Here is a 12,052-nt window from a genome sequence, read left to right on the forward strand (position 1 = left end):
ATTGTAAAGGCAATGCTACCAAATACTGATTGAGTGTATGTAAACTTCTGACCCCCTGGGAATGTGATGAAAGAAATAAAATCGGTAAATAAATCCCTCTACTATTATTCTGACACTTCACATTCTTAAAATAAAGTGGTGATCCTAACTGACCTAAAACAGGGAATTTTTACTAGGATTAAATGTCAGGAATTATGAAAAACTGAGTTTAAATGTATTTGGCTAAGGTGTATGTAAACTTCCAACTCAAATGTATTTCCCAGGACAGGAGCCTAAATAAAATGGAGCAATCGTTTGAATCTCTTACAGCTACATGTTTTAATGTACGATATAAAGTAGTGCTGAATGGGCAATTATCTTACAATGACTGACATACATTCTCCCACAATGAAGTGTGTGCAAAACGTTTATTTTTTATATATATATATATATATTTTCGAAGACTGATTTCCCATTCCACTCATGAACAAAAATAAATTGATGTGGAGATTTTACATTTAGATTTTGTTTTCGTCCTGTGGTCTTAACCTAGTACTGGGAAACCGGCCCGAAGAGTACCAACCCTTCGAGAATTTCAAGTATCCTATGACTGTTTAGATTAATACATAAGCAATGACCCATGATTTGTTTCCTGATAAGTGCATGCATCAAATATGTGTAACATTTTTATGACCAATACCAAAGCATTTCGGTTTTCATTTGAACCATAATCTAAACTCTAAAAGATCTGAATGAGATTATCACCACATGACCTCACTTAAGGTCCATTGTGCAAATAATGTAATATTAATAAAAATCTAAATGTTTAGATTTGTCTTAGCCATTATAACAACATATTTATAGCAAGTTCTGTTGATTGATGATGAATTATATACTTGATTCCACACCATCAACCATACATTTCTTTCAGGGGAAGAGCTTTGAATAACATGACTTCAAATTAAGATTGATCAAATCAAAATCATGTGATCATCATATGATCAAATCAAAACTATATATTTCAGGCTATACACCATGAGGATACCCACTCTTACCATGGTGTCAACTTGAAAACAGGAGTCTAGCAAGCAACTATAGATAATCAACAAGTGGACAACGCTACATTCAGCAGTTATATAGCAGGACTGTTATGCCGACATGTCACATGGTAACAGGGTCCCTTCATAGGGTCTCAGATCTAGGACCAGCCCCCCCTGTCCATACAGTCTTATACATTATGATCGAAAAGGCAACACTGACCCTAGACCAGCACCATTACCACAGGTAAAACAATGAGCCAGATATAGAAATAATTGTGAAGCATCCGGTTGGCATTTCCACTCACTATGGGGCTGTAAGGAAGCTCAGTGGCCGGCAGTGGGAAAAGATGGAGCGAGAAGGATTTTGGCAGACATTCTACTAATTTTCTCATTGATTAAACATTTGATCTCCATACAGTTCTGTTTCCAAAACTAGAACCTCCAACAGAGTAGACTGCATTTTGTAGACTTCACCCTTTTTTTTAAAATTGCGTTTGTTAGGAGTGCAAGGGCGAATTGAGTTATTGCACACGTGTACTTCAGTGTAGGCGTTCCCGAACAGAAATATGCAAATAAATGCTAGAACAGACCAATAGGATCTCACTAGCTCGTGCTTGGCTCTGCCCACCTCCTTGCTTGTTCTGCCCACTATGATTAATTTGTGCCCATTGGAAACTACAGGCTCTGGTCTATCTTGGGTTAGTTAAAATCTTTCCTATTACTCTGAGACACTTTATAAATACAGGCACAGATACCTAGTTATAGTTAAAGCAATAAAAAGGTGGAAGAAACATGATTGAAGTCAAGCAGAAAATGGAATTGGAGACAAAAATAGAGTGACTGTGCAATCAAATCCATTTCACTATTGGGCTGATCTGAACACTTGTGTCCATTCTCATGATGTGTCATTATCACAATGTATGAAATCAACATTTGAAGCATAGTTATTGGACAATTGCCTTTTTGGATGGCAATTTGATAATTCAGTGTGGGAAAATTACACTTAATTTCCACGCTGTAAAACAGTATATCGGTAGATCTAAAACTAAGTTTTGCCCCCCCCAAAAATTATCAGAACCAGATCCCAAAAAACATAGGTCGGGCTGTAGTTTCTTCCCAACAACCCAATTTAATGTTTTGCTTCATATCATTATTTTCTTTTTTCACGATTCGCAAAATTGACCACTTTAATCTAACAGAAAATTATATATTTTTTAAATGATTTAATGCTTTGAGCAACACCCACCTTTGCAGTGTAACCTATTTTGGCAGGACAGAGGATATGGGTATAAAGTGCCTTTTAAAATTATCGTAGAATAATGTAAATATTATCCTCAACCAAACGTTTGACTGCTTGTAGCATCAGGGGAAGAGTTCAATTGAGACCTCGTCTCAATGGGGAATTCAGAGAAGTCTGTTCCGTGACTTCGCAGACTGACTTGTCCATTGGCAATAGTAAATTGGGAGGTGATTCCAGAACGTGAGGTCTGGAACTGCGACGGGAAGTTCTGATCGAAGGTGCTGATTTGATAAGTCTGATGCAACCCTTGAGCATCAGTCTTTTTCGAAGACGCAACTCCCTCCAGAAAATCTTCGGTTGGCGACACGGCCGAGGTAGTGGTTTCATCCCCCGAAAATGAGAAAGAGTGCTGGGAGTCCCCTACAAGGAGTCCAAAATGGGGTTTCTCCAAGGTAGACCTTAGTGGAGAGTTCATCCCTGACCTACCAGTACCAGCGGTAAACCTGCTGGGGGAAGGGTACTGCTTCTCTGTGGAGAACAGAGGCTGGTTGGAAAGGCTGGGGCTCTCGGTGACAAAGGTAAGACTCTGGCTGCTCAGGTAGCTATCATTCTGGCTGGTCCTCTCCAGTGCTTGCTGGAGGAACTTGGAGTACTCGTGCAGGAGGCTAGACTTCTCTGCTGATGGGGCTTGAGAGTTACTTCCCAAGCTTTCTACCGGGCTGCCCTCAGACACATCGGAGGAGTTGATGGAGATGCTGGATGTCACCTCAGTGTCGGCCACACTGAAGGAGATATCTGGCTGCACGTTGGCCTTGTTTGAGTAGTGGTCCAAGAGAGTCTGGAGAACCTCATCCGGGAGCACGTTCTTGTCGTGATTGGACTTGAGCTCGACGCTCAACGGCTGGGGTTCCAAGATGGTGGCGGGAACGGTTTCGTCTATGACGCTGGCCACTGCGACTTGTGTAGCGGAAGGCTGGGACGCGATGCTGCTTACATTAACAGCGTACTCTCGGTTGTCGTTGTTGGCCATAGTGACCTGCTGGAGATACCTCTTCTTCTTCAGGAACTGCACGGCATCGTCGTAGTGTGTGCTGCTGGATGCTGGTTTCGTCTGCCCTCCTGGGAGAGCGTCTACTGGATCCAGGTCCGAGTTGGCCACATCCACGTCCAGAAGACCTTGTTTGTCAACAATCTCAAACGTGTACCTGGTGACTTTGCAGTCTTCGAAAGAGGACAAAGGGGACAAACTCTCAGGTGGTTCAGGTTCAGTTGGTTGCTTCAGACTCCTCTTGGGGACCTTCTTGAGGACCAGCTTGGGAGGATGAATCTCCTCAGAGGAGAGATTCTCTCCACCCAGCCCCAACTGCCGCCCGCTAGATGAGTCAGGAAGTGCCACCGAATAATCTGCCATCACATACTCGTCTTTGACCACCTTAGAGGTAACCACATAGAGAGGTAGACATTCAATTTTGCTCGGTCTTTGCTCCACCTCCCTATCCATGTTGCCAAGAGAAGTGACTGTGGCAACGTTTTCAGTGGCAGCAGCTGAGAGAGCACATTGAGACTTGTCTGAGGTCTTCAGGCGTTTCTTCTTGGGCAGTGAGCACTCCTTGGCAGGGAAGGAGAAGCCCAGAGATTCTGTGTCGCTCAGGAGTCCTCCATCTTTCCCCGCTGCTGCTGTCTTGTGGGCTTTCCTCTCACGGCACATACGCCTGTGCTTCAGAACCCGGTCTGTTCTGGAGAAGTACTGTGGGAAACAAGAATGGGTTTGTGGCATACAAGGACAGTAGTACAATTATTATTATTTTTTAAAAAGCTTCTGCATGTTTTATAAACCAGACCTGTTTGTGCAGTCTTGCCAAGCCCAACTCGTAAGTTCATTGTCATTTGCTTTGATAACATAAATAACTAACCTGGTGGCAGTAGTCACATTGATAGGGCTTCTCTCCACTGTGGGTCCTTCTGTGCCTCTCCATGTGGTATTTCTGAATGAACCTCATGCCACACTCCTCACAGCGGAAGGGCTTCTCACCTAATAGAAAGTCAAAGGGACAGGTTATTCTGTGGGCTAGTAACATTAACATTTAACAGGTGGGATCTTTGACCAATCATTGGCTACCATAGTTCAATCATAGCTTCATGGGGCATTCTCTTACCAGTGTGGATCTTCTCATGTCTCTGGAGAAGGTATTTCTGTATGAAGCGCATATCACACTGGCTGCACTGAAATGGCTTCTCACCTGAAACCAAGCAACAGTAAGTTACCATATTTTCTTGCGTGTATTCAATGGAAAATTGTGTTAGCCTACTTATTATGCAGACAATGCAACTAACAATAATTGTTGTGTTCATTTAATGCTAATCAACAGACTTGACCGTCATAAAATATATTATACCAGTGTGGATGAAGACGTGTCTTTGTAGATGGTAGTTTGTTCGGAAGGCTGCATTGCAGTGCCCACACACATGACACTTTGGACTCTGGAGACCCAATGATCCATCCTCATTGATGGTGAGAATCTAACAAAAAGGGGAATGATACATGGAAAGACAAGAACAAAAGGTCTGTCAATTAATTCACAACTAAAGCGGGGCCTTTACCCAGAATTTTTTTGGGGGGGTTTTCATCTAGGTAGTTTTCAGGTGACAATATAAATATTTAATCTGGACCTAACATGTGGTTATGACCTAGTGTCAAGCAAATATATAACCTTGGCAGGAGAGCGCTGTTTTCGCTTCTTCTTGTGACACTCTGTTGTGAGGTCCCTGGGCTGTTTTCTCTCTTTCTTTCCCAGCATCAGTGGATCCGAAGACAGCTTCAACTCTTGTTTGATGCTCACCTGCAAAACATTGTTTAATCACTTCACATGAATTGATTTCACTGATTATAGTCAGAATGTCAACGCTCTCAATGGATGAATCCCAAGTCTTCAAAAAGAGAGGAAAAAACAAAGACTTGAGATTCACCCAATGTCATGGTTTACACTACAGTGCATGTATTGCAAGACTGGCAATACGAATGTATGCATGATATGTACTCACAGGCATGTGGAGCGTGCATGGCAGCTTGTGTGAGAGTCTCTGCATCATTCCCTCTTCCCGGTCATTCTTCACAGTCTCCTCATGTACCATCAGTTCATCAGTTGCAATCAGGTCATGAGACACTATTGAAACCCCTGTCAGGTCATCTTCCTCTACATCATCATCAGCTAACAGGGGGTGGTGGGCTAACCCCCTCTCGCCCAGGGTCATGACGACCAGACCCCCTCCCCCTATCCCCACCCTCTCATCCACTACCCCACTACACTTTAGCAGCATCCCCTCCAGCTTGTCATCAATGTTCATCTTTACTAGAGACCTAGCTAGCTAGGTGTCTGTGGTGTCAAGAGAGGGCAGAAGTATTAGCTAGGTAAAGACAAACAAAACACCACTATTTAGCTTTGGTAGCAATAGGCTAACGTTAATAATAAATCACTACAAATGCTTGCTAGCTACAATTTAGTGGGGCCATCATTGAGTAATGAGGTTTAGCTGATAACGTAGTTAGTCACCTAAAGATGACCAACCAACCAAATAACGTTAGCCAACACAAACCCGTTTATCACATCGACCTGCCCAAAATTAACGTCAGCACTAAAACTAGGCTTTTTGACCATACTATAGCTAGCTAACGATAATATTTCATCATCTGTCGCTAGTGGTCAACTGAATAGATTAGCTAGTTAACTAACTAGATTAACGTACTTGAACTACCTAAATATGTAACTAGGTGTTATTATTGGTAACTTAGGTTAGCTAGACAACTTTCGTTAGATAACTTTCGCTAGTTAGCTAAACAAGTAACAACTGCGTTAGCTAGCTAGAAAACTACCGGCAGTGTGGACAAACGTTAGCTAGCTAACGTAGTTTGCAGTATATAATTAACTAGCTAGCTGTGAATGGCAAACGTTAGCAAGCTAGCTAGCTATGCCTGATCAGAACCAACAACAACCAGAACTAACAGATAGCTAGCAAGACCTCAAGTCAAATCAAGATTTAGCTTCACTCAAGACAAGTCAAATCGAGATGTAGTTTACGTTCGCTCAAAAGCACGGTAGACCAAACTGTTCACAACTGACATAATGTTAGCTAGCTAGCTATTAGCATTAGTTAGCTAGCCTAGCTAACTTACGTAACGTTAGCCTGCTTACCTACTTTATGGTCTAATAAGGTCGTTCAACAGTCATGGTTTATCTGGGAAAAGTGTATCCGCTGTGTGATATACGCCACGACAGAAAAGAAACATCACCGCATCTGGCCCAACTGCAGCGCATGGGGACTGTACTGTAGTTGTTTGGCTTTGTGATAGCTCTGCGGCTCACCTGTAGTGAAGCACTACTGTGTGTTCTGCTTTGCAGCCCTTATTCTGCATCTCTTCTGCGCTCACACTGGATTAGAATATGATGACAGAGGAAAATCAAGACTATGCTACAAGCTACTTGTTCACCAAACACGAAGTTTCATGCGTTCAACAAACACAACAAAAAACAAAACATTTAAGTTAACTAGCTAGTTAGCCAAAGAATTAATGTATAATGCATTCGGAAAGTATTCAGACCCCTTGACTTTTTCCACATTTTGCAACGTTACAGCCTTATTCTACAATTGATTAAATACATGTTTTGCCCTCACCAATCTACACACAATACCCCATAATGACAAAACAAGAATAGGTTTTTAGAAATGTTTGAAAATGTATTACATATAAAAAACAGAAATGCCTTATTTACACAAGTATTCAGACCCTTTGCTATGAGACTTGAAATTGAGCTCATCCTTGAGCTGTTTCTACAACTTGATTGGAGTCCAGCTCTGGTAAATTCAATTGATTGGACATGATTTTTAGGTAACATCATACCCAAGAAGACTCAAGGCTGTAATCGCTGCCAAAGGTGCTTCAACAAAGTACTGAGTAAAGGGTCTGAATACTTATGTAAATGTTATATTTCAGTTTTTTATTTGTAATACATTTGCTACCATCTCTAAGAACCTGTTTTTGCTTCATCATTATGGGGTGTTGATTGGCCTCCTTTCCTTACCCATAGAACCATATAGCTATTACACATGCTCATACTTTATTTAGTGTAATTTGAATTAAACACCACAAACACACACATACAAAGCAATTAGTCTGGTTGGCATTTGCTAAATGTCGGTTTCATATCCTCTGTGGCTCAGTTGGTAGAGCATGCTGTTTGCAACGCCAGGGTTGTGGGTTCGATTCCCACGGGGGACCAGTACGGAAAAAAATGTATGAAATGTATGCATTCACTACTATAAGTCGCTCTAGATAAGAGCATCTGCTAACTGACTAAAATGTAAATATATTTCACATATTCAGAATTGGTATGTAGTTGAATAATGATACCCCACAAAGTGAAGCACTCAGCTAAGCAACACCTGGTAGGAATAACAATCCTTTTGAATGTGTATTTACAAATACAGGTCTTAGAAGTTATTGTTGTTAAGTCGGATGTCCTAGCTGGTTTCTTTGATTGAATGTTTAGTTTCTGGGAACTGTATAACTGTTATTTTGTGTGGGTCCTTCTAGATGAATTTAAACACTTTTTGTCTGCACGCCTTTTGATTTAAATGAAACATTCCATACATGTTTGCCTATGGTATAAAGTTGTCAGAAAGTACTCAAAGTTGCATACCCCACCCTACCATGAGAAATGTCTTTTTCACTGATGACTCCCTTTGTCTTACATGAGATGACACCCCGAACAGAGATTTTTTTTGTCCTGTGTTTCAGCCTGCTGTTGCACTGTGCACGAGCCACATTTGTAATTCCCATTTGTATTGGGTGTCTGAGTGGGCTCAGGGGGCAAGAGCAGATCTCACTAGGCCGTCCCCAATATTGTGGTCACGCTTGTAGACCACCAGTGGGGGTTCCTGGAAAATGTGATGTTTTTTTTACCATCAGCTGAGATGTTCTGTCTGCCGGAACCGAGCAACGGTTGCCTATGTGAAGTGCCAGGCAGTGTGTGTGTGTGTGTGTATGTGTGTGGGAGTGTGTGTCTGTGGTATGTGTGTACGCATACCACAGAGAAAGAGGAAGAATGCATGCCTCTTATTTTTAATTTTATTTATTTAACCTTTTTTAAACTAGGCAAGTCAGTTTAGAACAAATTCTTATTTACAATGACGGCCTACCCAGGCCAAACCCTAATCCGGATGACGCTGGGCCAATTGTGCGCCACCCATTGACATGCATTGGATTTGCTTATACTGTAGGGTTGTGTGTGTGTGTGTGTGGTGTGGATTACTTTATATATTGATTTTATATTGGTACAGACAATTTATATTCCAAAAATGATTAAGATCTGAAACAATTTAAGATCTGGGAAAATTGGAGAATGCTGTAAAATTACTCTCTCTCCAGTCTCCATTGATTTGCATTGGATTTGCTTATTATATTGAAAAATACAGAAATATCTCATTTAAATAAGTATTCACATCCCTTTGCTATGACACCCAAATTGAGCTCAGGTGCATCCAATTTCCTTTGATCATCCTTGAGATGTCGCTACAACTTCATTAGAATCCACCTGTGCCCAATTTGGACAAGATTTAGAAAGAAAACACCAAATATAAACAAAAATATAAAACGCAAAGATTTTACTGAGTTACAGTTCATATCAGGAAATCAGTCAATTTTAATAAATTCTTTCGGCCATAATCTATGGATTTCACATGACTGGGAATACAGATATTAATCTGTTGGTCACCGATACCTTATGAAATGGTATGGGAGTGGATCAGAAAACCAGTCAGTATCTGGTGTGACCACAATTTGTCTCATACAGCTCCAATGCATAGAGTTGATCATACTGTTGATTGTGGCCTGTGAAATGTTGTCTCACTCCTCTTCAATGGCTGTGCAAAGTTTCTGGATATTGGCAGGAACTGGAACATGCTGTCGTACACGTCGATCCAGAGCATCCCAAACATCCTCAATGTGTGACATGTCTGGTGAGTATGCAGGCCATGAAAAACTGGGACATTTTCAGCTTCCAGGAATTGTGTACAGATCCTTGTGACATGGGCCATGCATTATCATGCTGAAACATGAGGTGATGGCGGCGAATGAATGGCATGACAATGGGCTTTTGGATCTTGTCACGGTATCTCTGTGCATTCAAATTGCCATAGATAAAATGTAATTGTGTTTGTTGTCCATAGCTTATGCCTGCCCATACCATAACCCCACCGCAACCATGGGGCACTCTGTTCACAATGTTGACATTAGCAAACCACTCGCCCTCACAACGCCATTCATGCTGTCTGCCATCTTCACAGATTAACTTCTCCAGTGTGCCAGTGGCCATCGAAGGTGAGCATTTGAAGTCAGTTATGATGCCAAACTGCAGTCAGGTCAAGACCCTGGTGAGAACGGCGAGCACGCAGATGAGCTTTCCTGAGTCAGTTTCTGACAGTTTGTGCAGAAATTCTTCAGTTGCGCAAACCCACAGTTTCGTCTGCTGTCCGGGTGGCTGGTCTGTCGATCCCGCAGGTGAAGAAGCCGGATGTGGAGGCCCTGGGCTGGCGTGGTTACACGTGGTCTGCAGTTGTGAGGACAGATGGATGTACTGCCAAATTCTCTAAAACAACGTTGGAGGTGGCTTTTGGTAGAGAAATTAACATTCAGATCTCTGGCAATAGTTCTGGTGGACATTCCTGCAGTCAGCATGCCAATTGCACACTCCCTCAAAACTAGAGACATCTGTGGCATTGTGTTGTGTGATAAACTGCACATTTTAGAGTGGCCTTCTATAGTCCCCAGCACAAGGTGCACATGGGTAATGATCATGCCGTTTAATCAGCTTCTTGATACGCCACACCTGTCAGGTGGATGGATTATCTTGGCAAATGAGAAATGCTCACTAACAGGGATGTAAACAAATTTGTGCCAAAAATTGGAGAGAAAAAAGCTTTTTGTGCGTATGAAAAATGTCAGGGATCTTTTATTTCAGCTCATGAAACATGGGACCAACACTTTACATGTTGCGTTTATATTTTTGTTCAGTGTATATAGTATATACACCTGGGTGGCAGGTAGCCTAGCAGTCAAGAGCATTGGGCCAGTAACCAAAAGGTCGCTGGTTCAAATCCCCGAGCCGGCAACGTGGAAAAATCTGCCATTCCGCCCTTGAGCAAGGCTGTTAACCTCCAACAACAACTGCTCCCTGTGTGCCGATGATATCGATTAAGGCAGCCCTACACACCTCACTGATTCAGAAGGTTGGGTGAAAAGCGGAAGACACATTTTGGGTGAATACATTCAGTTGTGCAACTGACTAGGTATCCCCTTTCCCTTCCCTAAAACAATTTCTAGAGTGTTGAAAGTTTCCAAGAGCAAATCATTGGGAAATTGAAAAAAATATGTAACTACCCAGTCTCTGCCTAGAGCTGAGCGACCGGGCAAGAAGGACCTTGGTCAGGGAGGTGACCAAGAACCCAATGACCACTCTAGCTGAACTACAGAGTTCCTTAGCTGAGATGGTAGAACCTTACAGAAGGATAAGGATACCTTACAGACGGAAGCCACTCCTGAGAAAAAGTCACAACAACACGCCTGCACTTTGCAAAAAGGAACATGAAAGAGCATAAGGCAAAATAATTTGTGGTCTGATGAGAATTTATTTTCCCTATTTGGCCTGAATACAAAGCGCTATGTCTGGAGAAAACCCGGCACAGCTCATCACCTGTTTAACACCAACTCTACCCTTGAGCATAGTGGTGGCAGCATCAGGCGATGGGGATGCTTTTCAGTGGCAGGGACTGGGAGACTGGTAAAGATAGAGGGAACAATAAATGGAGTCAAGTACAAGCAAATCCTTGATAAGAACCTGCTTCAGAGTGCAAACAACCTTAGACTGGGGTGAATATTTATGTTCCAACAAGACAATGACCCCAAGCATACAGCCAAAACAATGTTGGAATTAATTCAGAACAATAATGTGAAAGTCCTTGAGTGGCCCAGCCAAAGCCCAGACTTGAATCCCATTGAAAATATGTGGAAAGACTTGAAGATTGCTGTTCCCCATGTAACTTAAAAGAGCTTGAGAAAATCTGCAAGGAAGAATGGGAGAAAATCCCCAAATCCAGATGTGCAAAGCTGATACAGACATACCTAAGACGACTCAAAGCTGTTATCACAGCCAAAGGTGCTTCAACAAAGTATTGATTTGGGTGTGAATAAAATGTCTAAAAACACATTTTCACTTTCATTATGGGGTAGTGTGTAGATGGGTGCAATTAAAAAAAAAAAGTAATCCATTTTGAATTCAGGCTTTAAAATGTATTCCACAAAATGTGGAATAAGTCAAGAAGTATGAATACTTTCTGAAGGCACTATATACTGTATGTCCAGTCAATTTCTGTACCAAAAATTATTAAGAGCTGATCAATTGAACGCGTATTTACACAACTAGATTCATGTAAAAAAAACAGTAACCCCATGTGTCCAAAGACTATAGTACAATATCAGAAACTCACATTGTAGACATGCTTTGGCCGATTAAAAAAAATAAAAAATAAAAATAATCAGATTTGCCCATCAGTAAGCTCAGAGAACAAGTGTACCAAAGGAAATTATACATCTCAGTTATGGACATGAATGGATGAACAAGTTTCAAGTTCTATTAGTCTATTGGGCCAATGAAATGCTTACTTGCAGGTTCCTTCCCGACAATGCAACAACAATAAGAAATAATAAAAGATAAGAATACGAACATAAAGTAAAATGGCT

The 12,052-nt window shown here is 41.6% G+C and overlaps 1 protein-coding gene across 2 annotated transcripts; it reads right to left on the bottom strand.

Moving 5' to 3' along the window:
• Positions 1-393: 393 nt before the first annotated feature.
• On the bottom strand, positions 394-6,829 carry znf148 (zinc finger protein 148). Of its 2 annotated transcripts, XM_014173761.2 has the most exons (6): positions 5,302-6,826; positions 4,971-5,099; positions 4,656-4,779; positions 4,416-4,499; positions 4,173-4,291; positions 394-4,006 (listed from the first exon to the last, which is right to left on the bottom strand). In XM_014173761.2, the coding sequence occupies exons 1-6, from the start codon at positions 5,602-5,604 to the stop codon at positions 2,354-2,356; spliced, it is 2,412 nt and encodes an 803-aa protein (XP_014029236.2). In that variant the 5' UTR covers positions 5,605-6,826; the 3' UTR covers positions 394-2,353. The 2 variants fall into 2 exon arrangements, with proteins under 2 accessions (XP_014029236.2, XP_045563528.1); XM_045707572.1 differs by lacking the exon at positions 4,416-4,499 and having other exon boundaries at positions 5,302-6,829.
• Positions 6,830-12,052: the final 5,223 nt, after the last annotated feature.

This window comes from Salmo salar, chromosome ssa25, assembly GCF_905237065.1.
Source record: "Salmo salar chromosome ssa25, Ssal_v3.1, whole genome shotgun sequence".
NCBI lineage: Eukaryota > Metazoa > Chordata > Actinopteri > Salmoniformes > Salmonidae > Salmo > Salmo salar.